The 20,806-nt window shown below is 42.5% G+C and overlaps 3 protein-coding genes and 1 long non-coding RNA gene across 5 annotated transcripts in view; 3 read left to right on the plus strand and 1 right to left on the minus strand.

Annotated features, from left to right (window-relative positions):
- Positions 1–7,705, plus strand: part of LOC103457164 (zinc finger DHHC-type palmitoyltransferase 14) — a 10,075-nt gene extending 2,370 nt beyond the window's left edge. The window contains exons 3-9 of the mRNA XM_008397127.2: positions 645–788; positions 927–1,064; positions 2,878–2,926; positions 3,821–3,923; positions 3,996–4,105; positions 4,892–5,003; positions 6,876–7,705. Of these exons, the coding sequence (XP_008395349.1) occupies positions 645–788; positions 927–1,064; positions 2,878–2,926; positions 3,821–3,923; positions 3,996–4,105; positions 4,892–5,003; positions 6,876–7,301 (1,082 nt within the window). The 3' untranslated portion in view covers positions 7,302–7,705. The remainder of the gene's footprint in view (positions 1–644; positions 789–926; positions 1,065–2,877; positions 2,927–3,820; positions 3,924–3,995; positions 4,106–4,891; positions 5,004–6,875) is intronic.
- A 1,597-nt stretch (positions 7,706–9,302) lies between these two features.
- Positions 9,303–14,300, plus strand: rrm2 (ribonucleotide reductase M2 polypeptide). The gene is made up of 11 exons (XM_008397125.2): positions 9,303–9,418; positions 10,445–10,542; positions 10,645–10,713; positions 11,296–11,442; positions 12,429–12,545; positions 12,630–12,763; positions 12,837–12,931; positions 13,009–13,142; positions 13,222–13,326; positions 13,574–13,687; positions 13,930–14,300. Exons 2-11 carry the CDS (start codon positions 10,453–10,455, stop codon positions 14,080–14,082), a joined length of 1,158 nt encoding a protein of 385 aa, XP_008395347.1. The 5' UTR covers positions 9,303–9,418; positions 10,445–10,452; the 3' UTR covers positions 14,083–14,300.
- A 1,713-nt stretch (positions 14,301–16,013) lies between these two features.
- LOC103457182 (galectin-8-like) lies at positions 16,014–16,738 on the plus strand (the record flags this gene model as incomplete). Its single annotated transcript, XM_008397149.1, has 3 exons — positions 16,014–16,108; positions 16,182–16,347; positions 16,416–16,738. Coding segments are annotated over 3 exons (411 nt in total), but the record flags the coding sequence as incomplete, so codon positions are not given.
- A 1,802-nt stretch (positions 16,739–18,540) lies between these two features.
- The window catches only part of LOC103457160 (uncharacterized), a 5,239-nt gene continuing 2,973 nt past the window's right edge, over positions 18,541–20,806 (minus strand). Inside the window, exons 1-4 of one of the 2 annotated variants that reach the window (XR_532391.2) lie at positions 19,739–20,083; positions 19,501–19,543; positions 18,913–19,006; positions 18,541–18,672 (exon numbers count right to left, since the gene is read on the minus strand). This is a non-coding gene — a long non-coding RNA (uncharacterized LOC103457160). Of the gene's footprint in view, positions 18,673–18,912; positions 19,007–19,500; positions 19,544–19,738; positions 20,084–20,806 lie in introns of those variants that run through there. The other variant, XR_532392.2, reaches the window with a different exon arrangement.

Consider the following 20,806-nt stretch of genomic DNA (forward strand, 5'->3'; position numbering starts at 1 on the left):
CATCCATCCATCCATCCATCCATCCATCCATCCATCCATCCATCCATCCATCCATCCATCCATCCATCCATCCATCCATCCACTCATCCTTCCATCAAAGTTTTTATCTTTATTTTATTTTTATTTTATTTCAGTCTAGTCGCTCTACTTCAGGAGTCATTTGTATTTTAGTTTTAATCTTTGACCTCTCAGGTCTTGACCTTTGAGGCCTTTAACCTCTCAGGTCTTGACCTCTCAGGCCTTTGACCTTTCATATCTTGACCTTTGAGGCCTTTGACCTCTCAGTCATTTGACCTTTCATATCTTGACCTTTGAGGCCTTTGACCTCTCAGGTCTTGACCTCTCAGGCCTTTGACCTCTCAGGTCTTGACCTCTCAGGCCTTTGACCTCTCAGGTCTTGACCTCTCAGGCCTTTGACCTCTCAGGCCTTTGACCTCTCAGGCCTTTGACCTTTCATATCTTGACCTCTCAAGCCTTTGACCTCTCAGGTGTTTGACCTTTCAAATCATGACCTCTCAGGCCTTTGACCTCTCAGGTCTTTGACCTTTCATATTTTGACCTCTCAGGCCTTTGACCTCTCAGGCCCTGTGAGGTCAGAGTGTGTTGTACTGTCTCCTCGCCCCTGAGCTGTTGTTTGTTTCCAGACTCGACCGGCTGCTCCAAGCCGCCGCCTCGCACCAGAGAGGTTCTCATCAACGGTCAGACCGTCAAGCTCAAGTACTGCTTCACCTGCAAGATCTTCCGGCCGCCGCGGGCGTCCCACTGCAGCCTCTGTGACAACTGCGTCGGTCGGTTCGCCTCGTGTGTTTCTGCTTCCTGTCACTTTCAGCCACGGATTTACGTTTTTCCCCAATCTTTCATTGAATCTCAGGCTTTTCCAGGTTCTTTAAATGCTCATCTTTGCCGGTTTTTTGTTGTTGCTGCAGAGCGTTTCGACCACCACTGTCCCTGGGTGGGGAACTGCGTCGGGCGGAGGAACTACCGCTTCTTCTACTTCTTCATCCTCTCCCTCTCCTTCCTCACCATCTTCATCTTCGCCTTCGTCATCACACACGTCGTCCTCAGTGAGTAACCGAGCTTCTGCCGCCTCCTCAACATTGTTTTCTGTTGTGACTCAGCAGCTGATCTCTTTAGAAATCTGCTGAAATGTTTCTAATATTCAGGAGACAAAACTCTGAGAACATTTTAAATAATCCAACCTTCAGTTCCCAGATTACAATGGAAGAGTGTTTAGATAATTATTCCGGTAAAAATTAGATAAGTATGTTGCATAAAATGAGATCAGAGTGTGACTGGGAGATGCAGCTACGCATTAAAATACAGAGAGACAGAGACAAAGTCGCACTTCAAAACGTTTTTGTTTAATTGACCTAATTAAGACCCTGATTTTTCTCATAATTCCGGACTTTTCCAAAACTGGAAAATGGCTTAGGTTAACTTCCAAAATCACAATTTCGAGTCAGAAAATGTTATTTTGCTCCAGAAAACATTAAAAACAATAATAGGATCAGGCATCAAACCATGAGGATCTCCATTCAGATGCTAACAACCAGTGGCTGTTACAGCTAAAGCTAGTTGTGCTAACCCTGAATCTCTAATCATAAACATTAGCTCTGCTAAATACTGTGTTGTTACATTGTATTTAGTTGAAGCTAATGCTAATTAGCATTAGCTAATTAATGCTAAGGCGCTAAGTTCAAAACGTTGATACCCACCATGCGTCGATGACACGTTTTCAAAGTTGCAAAAGCACTAAACTAAAAATTAGCAGAAGTGTTTCTACCGCTAATGAAATCTGATATAAACACACAGAACCATCATTTTTGGATAATTCATCCCAGTTTTGATTTGTTTTTTTCCTTTTTACCTTGAGGAAATTCATGCGGTTGCTAAAAACTACTGGCTGTACCGCTAATCTGCAATAACACTGAAACTTTAATCCTGAATATTAGTTGTGCTAAATGTTTAAAACAACATAGTATTTAGTGAAAACTATTGCTAAAGCGCTAACTACAGCAATGTTGATACCACCATGTAAATGTAAACAATGCAAAACTATTTCAAAGTTAGCTTTCAATGCTAGCTCTGCTGTTAGCGGCTTGTTTGCCCTCCACTGCTAAAAACTGATTTTAACAGACAGACTCGGTTTTTTAGATAATTCAGGATGAATCTATTTCATGTTTCCTGCTGTTTTTGTGTTGGAAAGGTTTAAACCCGTCACCTTAACTCATTTCACTCCACTGAACCAGGTGGTTGAAGCAGTTTCTGTGCTGACGGAGGTTTAAGCCAGATCTCTGGTTTCTGGGGATTTTTCCTGTCATCAACCAGACTCTCTTCTCAGGCCGTTAAAGTTGTTTATGTGGCCCGAAGCTCCAAACTCCGGAGCTGTGAGGCTTTTTAACAACCAGCAGACTGTCTCAGATAAACTCGTGTTTTCTTCTGAGCCTCCTTGTTTTCTGTTTTTAGCAGCGCTGCTATAAAAAGATGCGGCACAGAGTGGTAACTTTGATCTGCATGAAATTAACTGCAGCCTCTGACGCCTTCACTTCTCCTGAGCGTCTTTAAAACACAAAAACAATCCCTCGAAGGTTAAAACTTTGAAATGTTTCTGTGGTTTTCTCATGGTTTTTGGCCCGTTCCAGTTGCTTGGTTTCCCGTCTTCACACTTTGCTAACTCCATTAGCTCAATGAGATTTAGCTTGTTGTAGCAATAAAACCTTTTTCTGTCTGACTGTGGTGGGCTTTTTTTAGATTTAGCTTAAAAACAGCAACATCTTCATGGTGATTCAGATCTTCACTGTAAAACAGAAATATCGGGATGAATGGGTGAACTTTATTAATGAAGTTATGAATCTCTTCTTCTTTGTTGTTTTCCAGGATCAAACCGGACCGGATTCCTGACCACTCTCAAAGACAGTCCAGCTAGATATCCTTCAGAGCCCAAAGGTTCTGCTTGTTGAGCTCGTAAAAGTTCTGAAACAAAACCAATCGCTTCTTTTGACAGAAACGTCACATTTATACATATAAAACACAAAATTACTTGATTTTGAATCCAGTCTTGACTAAAAAAAATCAGCTGAAAGTGTGGCTGGATGTGCAGCCGTTAGCATAGCTGTAAAAGTGGCGATAAACTTAGCTATAAATGTAAGCGTAGTCGTTAGCATGGCTGTTTACGTGTAGCCGTAAGAGTTATTGTGTTAGCGTATCCATTAGCAAAGCTGGATGTGTAGCCGTAAAGTGGTGATAAACGTAGCCACTACCGTAGCCATAAGCGTGACTGTGTGAGTGCAGCTGTTAGCATGGCTGTAAGAGTGGCTGTATGTGTAACTGTTACCATTAGCACAGCCGTAAAAGTTATGATAAATGTAGCCGTTAGGGTAGCCATTATCATCTTTATGCTCGACTGTACACTAAGCTTTTAGCGTGGCTGTAAACTGGCTGAAAGCATAGTGGTTAGCGTAGCTGTTAGCTGGGATTCATCATCTATTTGGCTGTGAGCAGAACCAATCTGATCAGGAAAAGCTGTAAACATTCAGCCTTTCCAACATGGAGTTCTGATCTGACACAGAAAATCCACCACAGGCATTAATTAGCTCCCATACAGCCCCTCCCCTCCCCGTTTCTGATAAATCAATCCCTGATGCTGCCACCATCTGCGGCTCGATATGTCCTGTAATGCACTGCCAAGGTCAAAGTGTCGCCACCCTGACAGGGACGTCGGCTAACCTGATGGGGGAACTGAATCAAATCCAGATGAAACATTTCAGCTTGTTTTCGAGTCGTGAGCCTCCATGTTTGACTCCTTCACTGCGCTCCGCACCATCCTGGAGGTGGTGGTGTGCTTCTTCTCCGTCTGGTCCATCGTGGGCCTGTCGGGCTTCCATACCTACCTGATCAGCTCCAACCAGACCACCAACGAGGACGTGAGTATCCCAGCGCTCCCAGTTAGACCAACACGACCGACCTGATGGATTAACGCCGGTGTTCCCGTTCAGATCAAAGGAACCTGGTCCAGAAAGGAGGGAAAGGACAATTACAACCCCTACAGCTACGGAAATGTCCTGACCAACTGCTGCACGGCGCTGTGTGGGCCGCTGCCTCCCAGGTCAGCAGTAAACCAGCACTAATGCTGGTACAGGTAACCATGGCAACCAGAGATACCTCAGGTAACCAGAGGTAAAGCAGGATCAAGGTTAAAGTCAGTCATGGTAATTTATCCCAGAAGTTATTGAGATAAACGATAATATTGCGCAAGACGACATTCTCAAAAAATCAACAAATTAAATGTGTTAATGAACATTGAACCCTGGAAACTTAAGACATTTTAACAAAAACACAAAACAGCAAATAAAATGAACTGAAAAAGGGGCTAGTTGAGGCCAAAGCACCGGATCTTCGGTAGGAACAGAAAAACAATAAATCATGCGAATGGAAATCATTGAGTTTGTTTTAATTTTTGTGCGATTGCTGGATTTATTGCTTATCACAACAGGGCATTTATGAAATAGGACTAAAATCTGGGTCAGAATCAGGACTAAGAAGAATAAAAGAAATCATTCCCCAAATCAGGGGAACTATTATTTATTTAAAAATACCACTAATATTAATATATACAGAGGGAAAAACAGACACAAAAACCTCTGAACCTCTGAATAACAGCTGTGGATTTCAGTCCAGGAGGGAATCGCCATGGCAACCAGCGACCAACCACATTTTGTGTGTTGAACTTTCAAAATAAAGCTATGATTCATAGCTAATGATAATAAAACATAGAAACCTTTAATATTGCTAGCTGCTGCTGCCGTTCAACTTATCTGGGATCATCAGTTTGGGTTTGGAGCCGTGACCTCTGACCTCTGACCTCTGACCTCTCTTCTTGTTTGTGTGCCAGTCTGATCGACAGGAGGGGTCTGATCCAGGCCGACACGCCGCAGACCGCGCCCCAGTCCAACGGGACCGGCGGCGGCGGCAGCTACGCCCCCACGCAGCTCCACAGTCACATGGTAGGTGGATATCACCCAGGGCGGCTGCAACATGGGGGCGGAACTTCCTGCCAACTCTGCTGCTTTCATGCAGCAAAGATTTCCGTTTGCACTGTTTGGTGAATCCCTCATTTCACATTTACTAGTACATGGTTCCCACAAGTCTGAACCGGAGGTGATCCACCACCGCGCCACTGAACCGCCATCTTGGTAGGAAAGCTTAGTGCACATGTGTCAAACTCAAGGCCCGCGGGCCACATGTGGCCCGCCATGTCTTTTTATGTGGCCCCCCCAGCGTTTTATAGGCCCAGGATTAACTTAAAATAAGTTTTGAGCACAAATTGACTTCAAACTACATCTCCCATAATGCATTCCGATTGTTACCAGCCAACATTACGGTTTCTCGCCACTAGAGAGCCGCAGAGTCACCTCAAGCTGCTGATTGATTTTCCTAGCGAATAAAACTGATACATCGACAAACCAACGTCAAAACGTACAAGAAAAGAAAAATCGATTTACAAGTAAGACTGTGAATGAAGATGTGTGTGTTGGTGTCAGGACGGCAGGTCGCGCTAGACTTTTTTTGTTATCCGTTATCTGGACCGACAACATAAAAAAAAATCGGTCATGTACTATTTTTACCCGTGAAATTACAATCATATTAACATCGGCTATTTACTGCATTTTATGCGGTTTAGCTAATATTCACCGTGAATCCAGATCCCATCACAAATTAAGCAGATAAATGCATCTACATTTTTCTCCGTAGTGACAAAAACCACTGACTGTGGCCCCAATAACTTATAATTAATTAAATTAAGCGACTTCACTTAAATTAGCATCACTTCACACACCGGGGTCTGAACCACTTCCTCCTGGTTCCCATCTGCAGAAAAATCTGCGCTAATTCATCAGTCAGTTGGATCTGTCTGATCCAAACAGATCAACTGAACTCTGTGAGTGTTTTACCCTGTGCGCGGTCCGGGTGTGCACTTTTACCAGAATTTATTTATTTATTTTGCTTGGTTTCACTTCTCCGAAACGGACAGATGTTACGTCTGCAGCTCCTCCAGAACGCCGCCCTCCTGGGTAACGTGCACCAATAATGCTCCATTTGTTAAATCTTCTGGATGAGTTACTCCCAGCGGTTTTTAATTCTTTGCAGCGGTGTAGCCGCTTCCGCAATGTTAAAGTCTAATTAACTTCTGCGTCGTCATTTATTTCCTCAAGATAAACTGCCGGCTCCTCAAATGGATTAACACAGCGTTGCGTTCTCTTTAGTTTTCTCTGGTCTGTAATGGAGGCTTGAATTTAACGCGCCATTTCAACCAAAGGTTTTGAATGCGCCAACTAACCAGACGCTCCAAAGCGTTATTTAACAATATGAGGTGTTGTTTAATTTATTTTTAACATTGTATTTTCATACATTTATGCTAGTGGTGCCCAAGTCTAGTTTTCCAGAGCTACCATCTGCAACTGGCCCGTTGATGGTGGCCAATATGCTGAAGTGGCCCTCGGTGAAATTGAGTTTGACACCCCTGGCTTAGTGCAACACCTAGCTGAACTATGGCTTCCAGCGCAACTAAAACAAAGCATAGTGACACTCTTCACCAATGTGCAAGAGAAAGAGACGTCAACAAAATGGCTGCTGTCAGGATTGATCCGTATGAGACAGAGAATATGGCTTGTTTATTGTTGTCATAGCAACTCCATAGCGATGGTCATGACAGTTGGTTACGGATACCTACCAAGATGGCTGCCAGCTGCAGAGTTCCCAGGAGTGTTACATCACATGTTGTGTATATCTTTAAAACGATGGCGGCACAAACGATTTGGTCAGATCTGAATAAGTTTGGGTTCCAGCTTCACTCCGGTCCCCTCCTGTCCTCCCAGTGTGACCAGGACCAGTGCCTCCAGAGCACCAAGTTCGTCCTGCAGGCCGCCGCCACGCCGCTGCTCCACAGCGACCCCGTCGTCCTGCCGCCTCTCCCCGCCAAGCCCGCCTCGCTGGGCGGGCCCTGCGCCTACCTGGCCCCCGCCCAGCCGGCGCTGCCGTCCTGCGCCGGAGACGTCCTGACCCTGAGGGACGCCGCCGTCGACTCCCACTGCCACCATCACCTGCACCTGCACCACCTGCACCACCACCAGCACTTCGCCAGCCCCGAGGAGACGCCCTGCGGGACGCCGCAGGGGGCCCTGCCCTGCCCCGCCCACATGCACCTGCAGCACCCGGCGCCGCCGGTCCGGTACGACCCCGTGACCCAGGACTCGCTGCACGAAGACTCGGTCAGAGGATTGGTGAAACTCAGCTCCGTCTGAACCGCCGGACAGAAAAACTTCAGGAATGTAACAAAAAACCTTTATAATGACTAAAATCTGATTTATTTTTTATTTTTATTGCTTCTGAGTTTCTAATTCCACCTTTTCAGAGTTTAATTTGGAGCTGTCAAAGTTCACATTTTCACTTTTTGGTGTATTTTATATGAAAAACAAGACACAAAGTTTTACATCGGTGGAGAAATGGAAGTCAGATGGTGGTGGGAGAGATATTTGGAGCTAAGTACAATACAATCCTGGAAGTGCTGGGATGGCCTAGTCCAGGGGTGGACAGTCCTGGTCCTGGAGTTCCGGCGTCCTGCAGCTGTTAGACGTCTCCCTGGTCCAACACACTTGAATCCAACAGCTGAATCACCTCCAGGTTCTCCAGAGTCCTGCTAACGACCTCATTATTTGACTCAGGTGTGTTGAAGTAGAGACACACCTAAAGGTTGCAGGAGGCCGGCCCTCCAGGCCTGGAGTTGCCCACCTCTGGCCTAGTCAAAGTCCAACTGGGAATCTGCTAAACGTGAAAACTTTCAGAAAGAGTTTGAGATGTTTTGTGGAGAGGAAATGTTCAAAGCTGCACAAGAAAAACCTGCAACGGGAACAGAGTCAAAAATGTTCTGAATTAAAAAAGCATGCCACACTTTTCAGATTTACTTCCACTTGCCAGTGAGGGACTGATTTGTGTTCCTAATAAAATACGCTGAAGTTTCTGGTTTTTAATGCGGCAGAATGTGGAAAAGGTCGATGCGTATTAATGCTTCCGCAGGGTTCTGGGTTCGTCAGTGCTTTTATTTTGAAATTCAGAACTTTGGGTGGTTTGGTTTCAGGTGTTTTAATGCATTCAGGTGAAGCAGTTTGAGCTGCACCAGGACCAAAGCCGGACTTCTCTTCTTTCTACCTTCATCTTCCTCCTCAGAGAGGAATTTATTGGACTTTAAATCCAGAATAAGCTACTTGATGATGATGATGATGATGATGATGATGATGATGATGATGATGATGATGACTCCTTCTTCTTCTTCTTTGACTGCTCCTGCAGAGCCGTAGAGCTGATGCGGCCCAGCTACACTGCCACACACAGTGTCAAGTTTTATACCGATGATGTCACTGCATTAAATTAAACCATTCTGTGCTTTTATTCTGAAGGTCATATATTGTTTCCTTGCTGAAACCCTTCACATTAAAAGATCCACAGATAAACTTTTACAGAGACAAACTGAAGTTATCAAACTCCTCAGAAAGAAATAAACCAAACATTTCCTAAATGTGTTGTCAGTTTATATTTGATCATTTGTGTTTATTACTATGTGATCCATGGAGTTTAACATTTATTTTGGGTAGTGCAAAATATAATTCCACAAAAATAGAAATGAGGCAAAAGTAAACAAAAAAAAACATCTGACATAAAATGTGTGCATAAAAATAACATTTTAATAAAAATGAATAATATTGTCTCAAAAATCAGGAGTAAGTTTCCATGGAATCAAATTTATAACCAACTGCATTTTAATTAAAATAGGAATATTTGTTTCTTGAAACTTGGATAAAAGGACAAAAACACTAGATTACATATGTGTGCATTTATGTACATTAAAACAAGATTCAGACTTGAAAATGTCCTTGAAATATGGAGTAGAATAAAAAAATAAAACGTATTTAATCTACAAAAAAGAACAATTTGCTCTTAAAACGTCTGAAAGTTTGCATTAAATTAAAATACATTCTTAAAGATTTGTTAAAAATAAATGTTATCTCATAAATTAGGCAAAAGTCGAAATCAAAACTGTTAAAAAAAATTAAATAAACTATCTACCTTCTTAGATTATTATTGGAATAATAATTTTAGAAACTTCTAAATGTATACTCCATTTTCTCAAATGGAGTAAAACAAGTCGGGCATCCAGGCCGCTAGGTGGCAGACGTAAACTTCCGTAGTACCCCTAAACAGCCAATCAGCTGCCGCCGCGGGCGGTAACCTGGATACAGTTACTGGGCAGATTGCCCCCGACGTCAGCTGCGAGGGAAGAGGGATTTAAAAGACATTTGGAAGTTTTAGAGGGAAAACCGAGGAGAATGGTTCAGTTTAAAACGGAATCTGAGTTTTATAAAAGGTAAAAACATCCGCAATCCAACAGAAATACAAAATATAAAGCTATTTATCAGTAAAACAATACTTTATCAACCCGATTATTAAGGAAGAGACTAATTCCTGGAATGTATTCTTTCATTGTAAGCACGTTTGCTGGAATTTCAGAATAAATAAACCGATAACTGCACTAAAATGCATGCAGTACGTGAGTTTTGAAGAATTCTGCTGATTCTTCTGTATGAAACATATTTTCGCGCTAACAGGTTTGTTGACAACGCCTTTTTACGACAAAGGAAAAAGCGCGGCAGCTGCACGCAGACGCCAAAAAACACAATAAAATCCATCCCATTTTTATTATATTGTCTTTATATAGATTCACGTTTACATCAATTAATCTGTTGCATGTTAAGATGTTGAATTCATCGCAAGAAATCGGGTTTAATACGCAGTTACACTGATTACACACGTATCCTGTTGAAAATAAATGTTATTTTCGAAGTTACCACCAAATGGCATCATGATTAGTGTGTTTAAGCTACTGTTTATATTATTATTATTATTATTAAATGAAACAACAATTTAGCATTTAAGGATTCCCTTTTGTTATCGACATCCGCGATTTAACGGTGTAGTTTAAATACACACCTACTTGTTTTTGATCTACGAGAGACATATTTTATTAACATTTTTTATGTTTCATAAACGGCGGCTCTAATTGTTTTGTAACGTCAGTTTTTCAGCAGTTTTGTAACTTTTGAGGGTTTGAATTTCCCGCAGTATTTGCACGTAGTACGTAACGACGTCCCATCAGCTGATTGGCTGTGTTGTTAAAGGGTGGCATGCGCTGTGCTCCTATTGGCTGGGGGAGTTCTAGCGGGAAGATTCCAATATAAGAGCGAGCGGACAACCGGAGCCGCTTCATTCTCCGCTGTCTGTCTTTATGTTCGCTGCTTCTTCTTAGTCCTAGCTTTCTGACCTTTCTTAGTCTCTGTAGACGTTAATTGTGTTACTTTTCCTTTTAATTCTTTATTTTTGTGTGAAACCGAAGCATTAAGGATGCTGTCTGCGCGCTCCCCTCTCTCTGTGAAGAACCAACAGACTCTCAGCAGTCAGTTAGACGACATGACTTTGGACAAAGAGAACACGGTGAGAGCGGGAAAAAAAAAACATGTCCGCCCCGATTTATTAGAACATTCGTCTTTTAAAGTGTCTTTCTTGATCCTCTTTAACGTCTTTGTTCCTTTCCAGCCTCCCAGTCTGAACAGCACCCGCGTTCTGGCGTCCAAAACCGCCCGGAAGATCTTCAGTGAAGCCGCGGTGAGTGTGTGAAAATGTTCCGGAGAAATATGAACCGAACTATGGTGCTGGTTGAACGGGCTGACAGCCGCTGGTCGTGGCGCCTAAACTGGAGGAAGTTTAGGCGCCACGACCTAAACTTCCTCCAGTTTAGAGCCTTCTGATGCAATCAGATCCGATTTGATTGGATCTGATTGCATCAGAAGGTTCTGAACTGGAGAAAACGGGTAATCGGATCATTTTTGAGTGGATCTGATTGCATCAAAAGGTTCTGAACTGGAGAAAACGGGTAATCGGATCCTTTTTGAGTGGATCTGATTGCATCAGAAGGCTCTAAACTTCCTCCAGTTTAGAGCCTTCTGATGCAATCAGATCCGATTTGATTGGATCACATCGGATCCTTTCTCATTTATTTACCTGCAAATTGATTTATATCTTACAAAGTGTGGTATTTTTATTTATGTTGCACATTTTTGTTGTTTTAAAGTAGCTATATTTGGTCTTAACGTAAGTTATAAGATTAAAGTAAAGCATGTAAAGAGTATTAAAACATTATGATTGTGTGTTGCATGAGACTGTAGCTGATGTTTGCTCGTTTTCCAGCCGAATGCGGTGAAGAAGAGCAGCTCTGAGGAAGAGGAGCCTCTGCTGAAGGAAAACCCTCGCCGCTTCGTCATCTTCCCCATCCAGTACCACGACATCTGGCAGATGTACAAGAAGGCAGAGGCTTCCTTCTGGACGGCAGAGGAGGTAAAAACCCTAAGAAACGGGGAAACAACCTGACATACTTGATGCAATGCACCCAGAGCATGATGCTGCCACTTCTGTACATGGAAGTGAGTACAGTGTGTGGCTCCTTTCCTCCAAACATGAACTAAAGTTCAGATCATGCATGTATGTATAGCCAGTTTTATCAGAACATCTTAATATTAAATAATTTTGGTAAGAGAAAAGCGAGATCTGATATTAGCTGCTCAGTTGATGGGATTCTTTCTTCTCGTCCCGATAATGAAAATCATTTAATGAATGATTCCCTTATTTGTACAATCAATACCAGATTATGACCTCACAACGTTTTTCTTTGTTTTTTGTGTCTGAGATATAAATCTACTCCTTCAGTCTCCTAACATTGATTTCATTGTCCTAACTTTAAAAACTATAAAATCCCAGCCTGGTCCTTATTGTTTTATTGACCTGAATTCAAAGTTTAAATAAATTGAAGCTGTGAAAACACATTTGTCAAACAAGATGGCTGCCGCAGCTGCTCTGACATCACTCCAAAAGTTAAGTGTCAGAATCTCACTGAGGAAGAAACTGCGTTAGGTTTTCTGTCACTTTATTATTTCTGCCAAAACTGATGTATTATTCACATATAAAATAAGTCAATAGAGTTTAATTTGCTACTTTTATGTCTTTGTGTCATGAGGTAGATCTCTCTCAAAAAGTTTAGGCACCCTGCTCTACATCACAGGTGTCCAACCCCAGTCCTGCCCTGCAGCCTTTAGATGTGCCTGATTTAATAATTGGGTCATTAAGGCTCTGGAGACGTGATTTACACGAGGAGGAGGAAATTTATCCGTTTCATTCCAGTGTTTTGTAGCTGTGGCGCATCTAAAAGCTGCAGGACTGAAGTTTGACTCCCCTGATCTACATCGACTGGATTTTGAACCATTTTCTTGAGCTATTGAACCTCTTCTTTCTGTCTAACCTGTGTTGCCATGGTGACGTGCATGCAGGTGGACCTGTCCAAAGACCTGCAGCACTGGGAGTCCCTGAAGGACGACGAGCGCTACTTCATCTCCCACGTGTTGGCCTTCTTCGCCGCCAGCGACGGCATCGTCAACGAGAACCTGGTGAGGAACCTGCCGCTGGCTCAGGCCGCTCTGTTTGGGCCCCGGACCCGTCCCGCTCACGCTGTTCCCCGTTTCGGCCACCAGGTGGAGCGCTTCACGCAGGAGGTGCAGGTGACGGAGGCCAGGTGTTTCTACGGCTTCCAGATCGCCATGGAGAACATCCACTCTGAGATGTACAGCCTGCTCATCAACACCTACATCAAGGATCCCAGCGAGAGGTGAGTGGCTCTAACTGGTGCTGCTGGGAGCTGTGGCCGGCCTCCCTCTGACGCTGCGTTCACTGACCCTCAGGGAATACCTGTTCAACGCCATCCAGACGCTGCCGTGCGTGAAGAAGAAGGCCGACTGGGCGATCAACTGGATCGGCAACCGGAACGCCTCCTACGGTAACACCGCCCTCTGTGACCTCACACCACCGTTGCCGTGGCGCCGATATTGATCAGCTGTGTTGTTGATCGTGCAGGAGAGAGAGTGGTGGCCTTCGCCGCCGTGGAGGGAATCTTCTTCTCTGGTTCGTTCGCCGCCATCTTCTGGCTGAAGAAGAGAGGCCTGATGCCCGGCCTGACCTTCAGCAACGAGCTCATCAGCCGAGACGAGGTGATTTACAGCCCATCAATAACCGATAACTGATCGATAACGATGGCTCGGGGAGTAACAGACTCTGTGCTGCGTTCAGGGTCTGCACTGCGACTTCGCCTGCCTGATGTTCAAACATCTGGTGAACAAACCGCCGGCAGAAACCGTCACCAAGATCATCAGGAACGCTGTGGAGATCGAGCAGGTGGGGAGGACTGGTGGGACTGGGACTGGACTGGTTAGACTGGGACGGGACTGGTGGGACTGGACTGGTGGGACTGGGAGCTGCTGTTTTTGTTTCGTCCCTCGTTTCCCTTTTTAAGAGTCTAATGAACTAATTCTCTAAAATAACGGTTGAGCTCTATGAATTCTGGGAAGTTGAGTTTTATTAAAGCTGTTGCTGGTTCCTCTCTGGTTCTGCTGGGTCTGATGTTGGTTCTGGTTCTGTCCAGGAGTTCCTGACTGACGCTCTGCCCGTGAAGCTGATTGGGATGAACTGCGACATGATGAAGCGTTACATCGAGTTCGTGGCGGATCGGCTGCTGCTGGAGCTCGGCTTCTCTAAGGTACGGACAGAACCGGGTCAGCTGAGGCCTGGTTCTGGTGTGTGATGATGATCTGCGCAGGGGTACGGACCTCAGCCAGTGATGGGGGCTGAGCGCTGCTGCAGGAACCCATCAGAGCGTGTGGTTCTGATGGGGTCAGCAGCAGAGCGACACAGACGCCTGTCTGAACACGCCTGCAGTTTCCTCTGGGATCCTGGATTCTGAGCAGAGTGAGACCTCCTGTCTTGTTTCTGTCTCTGCAGGTGTACCGGTCGGAGAACCCGTTCGACTTCATGGAGAACATTTCTCTGGAGGGGAAGACCAACTTCTTTGAGAAGCGGGTCGGGGAGTACCAGAGGATGGGTGTCATGTCGGGTCCGACCGACAACACCTTCAGGCTGGACGCCGACTTCTGAACCGGGCCGGACCGCCTGAACGCTCCAACTGAACCTGCAGTGCCTGGCCTTGATGAACTGAAGGTATCGGCCAATCGGAGCGCTGCAGCTCACCTGGAGTCAACAATGAAACACATTTTCACCTTCAGTGACTCTTCCTGGACTCTTAACTTAATTCAGATGCTTCATTTCTGGGCTTTTATATTTAATTTGTATATAAAGTTACCTTGGTGTTTGTATTTCTGTGTTGTTTTTTTTAATAAATGTTGTGAATATAAACGTGTCAGTTCTTCATTAAATCTGTTTGTTCAAGATTTTGAACACATTTTGGTTTCTATTGGTTTTCATCCACATTGGGGTCAAAGTTGAACATGAAGGCTCTAATTTTAAAAAGTTCTTAATGTCAAAGAAAATTTGATTAAAATGAAGTTAAATTTATGCCTTTTACTTCTGTAAAAACGTTTAATTCATATAATGTAGTTTATGACTTGGACTTGAACGCACCGCCACTCCTTTATCACGTGATTTGTTACGTCATACTAGGAAGTAAACAAAGAGCCGAACGTTTCTAATTTACCGCTTGACCTGCGTCACAATGTCGATTTCTAACCCAAGACAAGTGTTTTCAAACCCGGTAAGATATTTTATTAACATTTCTACCTTTTATAACCGATCTAAGGTTTACTTTTGAACTTTAATACGTTTTTGTTTTATTTCTTAAAACATGTGCTAGCATGTTAGCTTAGCTGCCCATCTGTCACATCGGAACCAGAACTTTTTAAGCACGTTTGAAATGTTTAGTTTGATTTTTAATGGTTCTGTTTTAACTTAAGTAGGCGGATAAAGTGAAATAAATTAGTTAAATTTGGTATTGTAAGAGTTGAAGGATGATGACGTCAGTTAAAATAATAAACTTCTATAAGGAGGAAAATGATACAAATTACAAAAGGAAATCTTTTAAGTTTTCATAATTTCCAAAATCTTAAAGTGATGCAGAACATCTCGAAACAAGAGTATGGAAATACCTAAGTATTTAAAATCTTTATTCCTCTTCTCATTGTCTAAATAATGTGACTTTCTTCGGTTTTGATGTGAAATAAAAATAAAAGATCATCCATTTAAAGTTAACTTAAGTGTGTGTAAAGAAGCTGAACAATGTGGCAGAGCTTCCCTCATTCAGGAATGTTACTGCATGTTTGGTCTTCTGAGCTGAAAGTCTTGTTTGTCCTGTGAGATCATAAAACATTAAACAGCTTTCCCTTCCCAATATGGCCGACCTGCTGTCATGTGAATCTGGTGGCTGTGGCTTCCGGCTGTTTCTGTGTGCAGCTCATTGTGTTTTCAACTGAGAGTCATTGGCTCCAAAACAAAACAACTTTTATGTCTGGAAGTTGCTGATATTTCATCAGAAAGCGGAAACTTTAGTCGTCTTCGACCTGCCTGAATGAAAATCAAACCTGGATCTGAATAAATTAGAAAAAGTTAATTTATTTCACAAAGTAATATGTTCCCATTTAGTTCTCATTAGCTTACGAATAAAACATACAAACCCAAAATTCAGTTTTCAGGTTTCATCAGAGGTGTGACCTGTTGAAAACTTTATTTTTCATAAAAAGTCATGAGAACAGTTTGAAAAGTTACTAAATCTAGTGAAAGTTTTAAAATGCTTCCCTTTTTAACTTAATTTCCACTTAGGATAAATAAAGTATTTCTGAATTTGTTGTTGTTCAGCAGGTAAATGAAACATTTTCTCCTGCAAGACATTTTCATACTTTTAAATTGTTAAATTAATGTAATAATTTTAATTAAAAAATTAAGATAATTTATAGATTTCATTAAATAATTTAAATAATAACCTCAGATGATTAAGTTCTTTATTGTATAATTTAATGGTTTTAATTAAGTTATAATTAAAACTAATTGAATCATTTTAATGAGATTATTTTTGTTGATCTCAGAAAGTTCCCTTCAGAGGACGGCTGGAGAAGGGGTTAAAGGTCGGACGCAGCATCATCATCAAAGGACAGACGAGTCCGAATGCAAACAGGTAAAACACACCTGATGATGTAACTGACTCCGCCCCCCCCCCGCTGTAGCTTCATCCATGTGTGACGTTCCAGTTTCAGCGTTAACCTGCGCGACGCCAGCGGCCATGACATCATCCTCCACCTGAACCCCCGCCTGGCCAAACGAGTCTTCGTCAGGAACTCGTTCCTGTCCGAGTGCTGGGGCGCCGAGGAGTTGGACCTGGAGGCCTTCCCCTTCGCGGCGGGGGAGTACTTCGAGGTGAGCGTCCCTGTTGACCGTCTGGGTCCGGTCCGACCCGGTTCTGAGCGCCTCTGTTCGCCCTGCAGATGATCGTCCGGAGCGACGCGCGGCACTTCAGGGTCGCCGTCAACGGAAGCCATCAGTTCGACTACAAGCACCGAGTCCAGGACCTGAGCGCCGTCGGCCAGCTGGAGGTGGTGGGAGACGTGACGCTCATGGACGTCCGGATGCTCTGAGAAACACTAAACCACTCACCGCACAACTGGGGTTCCAAACCGGCTCAGGTGTCCAAACCGGCTCAGGTGTGCAAACCGGCTCAGGTGTCCAAACCGGCTCAGGTGTGCAAACCGGCTCAGGTGTCCAAACCGGCTCAGGTGTCCAAACCGGCTCAGGTGTTTACCACGGCTCAGGTGTTTACCACGGCACAGACAGAAAAAAGGAGCAAAAAACTCTCATTCTGGAAGCAAAACTAGGAAATTTCTAGAAAACCATGGAAATTTCCAGAGTTTCAAAAGTTGAACATTTATCAGTAAAAAACTCAAAAAATTTGCATTTAACCTCAAAAGTTTTGAGTTTTCAAAGTCAAATTTTTTTAGACTTTTTAAACTGAAATTTCCATGTTTTTCTTTCAATTTCTGATATTAATCTCAAAATTCAAACTTAGTTTTTTAGTAGAAATTAATTACTCCTTTTATTCTTTTCTTTTCTAATGGCCAGGTTCGTAGGTGTTTCTGTTTTTAATTAGGATAAAATTATCACTCAGTATTCGGCAGCCTATATTTTCTTTCTTAAAATAAAAATATTGGCTGCTAAAAACCCGTTTGGATAAATAATAATGTACACATCCCTGCCCAGCATCAAATCTGGCTGTTTCTGTGTAAGTCAAGTGTTACCTGCTTAGTTTATTCCAGGTATTCTTGATTTGATGACGGACGTTTGGACACCGCGGCCTTGAAGCTTGTCTGACGCCTCYGATATTCTATCATTAACATTAATTAATTATTGCAGTTATTTCTGGATCAATGTGACGGATTCAAGGCTAAGAGTGAAAAATCCTAAAGCTTGATTATAACATTGTATTATTACTGGCCTCTTAAAGAGGAAGATGATTGTTTTTTTTTTGCACTCAAGGATGTGAAGAGAAGAAAAGATGGCTGATTTATGAGGATTGATTTTGTTTTTAATGTTATAACTGATGGAAAAATAAGCTGATAAAATTAATCCGACATGCTGTGGTAAGAATTTACTAAAACCTTAATGACGTTTTTTGCACCATAACGCTTCCTGGCAGCGTGACGTCACGCCCCCGTCTTCCTGCTGGAGGGCAAAGCTATCCGCTAGCCGCCGATGATTAGCATTGGTTTTAGCTGTTAAGTTGTAAATATCACACGCGAAATGTTAAATGTGCGCCTGATCAGTGTTAATTAAACACTAGCTAGTGTAAAGCTAGTGTTAATTCAACACTAGCTTTAATTAACACTAAAGCTAGTGTTAACATTTAGCTTTAGTGATAAGGTAGAGAAAAGTTATGCTAGTTTAGTTTGACAACTACAGCATGTAGACGTGATTGAGTTCGGTGGTTCGGTTGAGTTGAAACCGGATCAGTAGAGCATTAAATTAGCTAATCAGCGGTTAATAGCAAAATAAACATCAAACCTGAAGACATAAAACATGTTCTGTTGTTTTTTCTGATCCTGATACGTCGGTGACGTTGCCAGTTGCCATGGTAACGAGTCTGCTTGTAACGTGGCAGTCAGTGATTAAAAATAAGTTTTGAATTTTTCCTTTGCTGCGGTGCATAGCACTAAATACCTACATATCATTTAATGTTTAACGAAATTATTCTATCGCGGCAGCCATGGCAGCGTGGTGCGCATGCGTGACATTTCCGGATGTAAACAAGGTGTAAAGGGTAAAATGACATGGACGATATTCGAGACCATTTGAAATGAAGGTCTTAGCTAGGCTATAAGAACAAAACCTTAACTCAGCAGTCCAAACTGCCAACACTTATGAGAACTTAATGTAAAAAAAACAACATGAAAGTTTATTTCCTTCATTCTAAACCAGAATATCTGTATAAACATTACATTCTGTAAACATTACATTAAAAAAAGTAAAATTATTTTTTTTATTAATTACCTAAACAACCTAATGTAAAAACTATGCATGGATTAGCAGCTCGTTGGTATCCCAGCATTCACTGGGTCAGAGGTTGGAAGTCAGCATCCGGTCTGAAGGATTTCTCTGTGGGTTGCCATGACGCCCATCCTGTGGTACTCCCCGACCCGCTTCTCAACGAAGCTGGTCTTCCTCCAGAGAAATGTTCTCCAACAGGTACACCTGCAGAGACAGAAACAGGACAGGAGGTCTCACTCTGCTCAGAATCCAGGATCCAGAGGAAACTGCAGGCGTGTTCAGACAGGCGTCTGTGTCGCTCTGCTGCTGACCCCATCAGAACCACACGCTCTGATGGGTTCCTGCAGCAGCGCTCAGCCCCCATCACTGGCTGAGGTCCGTACCCCTGCGCGGATCATCACCACACACCGAACCGGGCCAGAACCAACCCGGTTCTGTCCGTACCTTAGAGAAGCTCCAGCAGCGGCCGATCAGCCACGAACTCGATGTAACTCTTCATCCCCATCAGCTTCACTGGCAGAGCGTCAGTCAGGAACTCCTGGACAGAACCAGAACCACCATCAGACCCAGCAGAACCAGAGAGGAACCAGCAACAGCTCTACTAAACATTTTAAACTCAATTTCCAGAATTTACAGTCCTCAACTCTAATTTTGGAAATTAAAAGTTCACTGAATTTACGGCAGAAATTTCTAAATTGGGAAGCAAAGACACAAGAATTAAAGCGAAGGAAAGATTCAAAAAAGGAACAAAAGATTCATAGAATGAGGGATGCAGAAAGAACAAGAGAAGAAGGAATAAAGGACATAATGAAAGGAGAGAAGACGAGGACAGAACACAAAATGTCCTCATTTTGTGTTCTGATATAAGGAAAATATAAGATATCTTCCTTATATCTTATATTAAGATATAAGGAAGAAAAGATATAAAGAAGAAAGGATGGACACATGAAGGGTTAGGAAGGAAGATAAGATGGAAGTAGGAAAGAACAGGGACAGAAATAAAGGAAGGAAGGACATAAGGAAGACTGTTACCTTCCAATGAGTCCCATATTTTCAGATCTTTGGACAGATTAATCTGGACACATGACAACAAAGAAACTTTAAAATCATATTTTATGCAGTGTACTCCAGAAAGAAAAATCAATTTTAATGTTAAAATGTGTCTTATGAATAAAATATTATCAGTTTTTCTCTTTTAAACATTCTGAGCCAAAATCATTTTCAAATATTTCTTTTGAATATTCCCCTAACAGTCTGTTTTAACCCTCACGCTGGTCTTCTTGTACATAATTGCGTCGATCTGTTGTTTCTGAACGAAGAGAAACAAAAACTGCATCGTTTCTGCTTCGGTTTCACACAAACATCATAAAATAAAAATATTTAAAAAGTTTAAACTGGAAAAACTAAAGTTAAAAGGTCCAGAGAGCTAAGCTAAGCTAGGCTAAGCTAAGCTAAGCGCTGCAGTCCCATCACGGCTGTTCCTTTCCTTGTTTTAACTGACGTTCCTTTTCCTCCAATCGAAATCTTTGAGCTACAACTCAACTAGCCAATAGGAGCCCGGCGCTGCCTGCCGCTTTGAGAGAACAAAGCCAATGAGAAACGAGAACACGTCCAACGGGACGTCACCGTTACACAGTTTTAAAACTGTAAGAGTTCAAATAAATAGTTTTATTAAAAACTTATCTCTTTATAATTAGGAGGTTGAGGTGATAGATTTGAGATATTTTATTCTTAAAACAAATCTGTTAATTAGGATATAGAGTATTTTATGCCTTCTTTAAAAAAAACTGTTAATTTATCTTTTCATACATTCACTCCATCAATTATAATATTGTTCATCTTAGGAAATGGGATTTTATCTAGTTTCTGTACATTTCTAACCTAAATTTATACTCTTAGCATATTCTCTGTAACTTAGGCTGAGAAGTTATTAAATAAATGTCCAATGGACTTTATCCATACCGTTCACATGAATACAGATGCCCTTTTGTGTAAAATATTATTCAATATAGGAACTGTTAAAACTTTATTTCAAAACTTTTACTATTTGTCGCAGCAATATGTAAAAGAAATGCATATTTTCTAAGAACAGTGGAAGCCAGAATAAATGTCAATTATTTTGTCTCGTCTTTAAGGAATCTTCATGTCGAATCTCCTAATTCAGAGATAAACTTCTAGGATTTTCCCGTTTTATTGAGAACATTCCTGGAAAGAAATAAAAATGGTCTCAGGAAATGGAGGGAACCAGGACGGAGGGAACCAGGAACGGAGGGAACCAGGACAGAGGGAACCAGGACGGAGGGAACCAGGAGGGAACCAGGACGGAGGGAACCAGGAC

This window comes from Poecilia reticulata, linkage group LG21, assembly GCF_000633615.1.
Source record: "Poecilia reticulata strain Guanapo linkage group LG21, Guppy_female_1.0+MT, whole genome shotgun sequence".
Taxonomy (NCBI): Eukaryota; Metazoa; Chordata; class Actinopteri; order Cyprinodontiformes; family Poeciliidae; genus Poecilia; species Poecilia reticulata.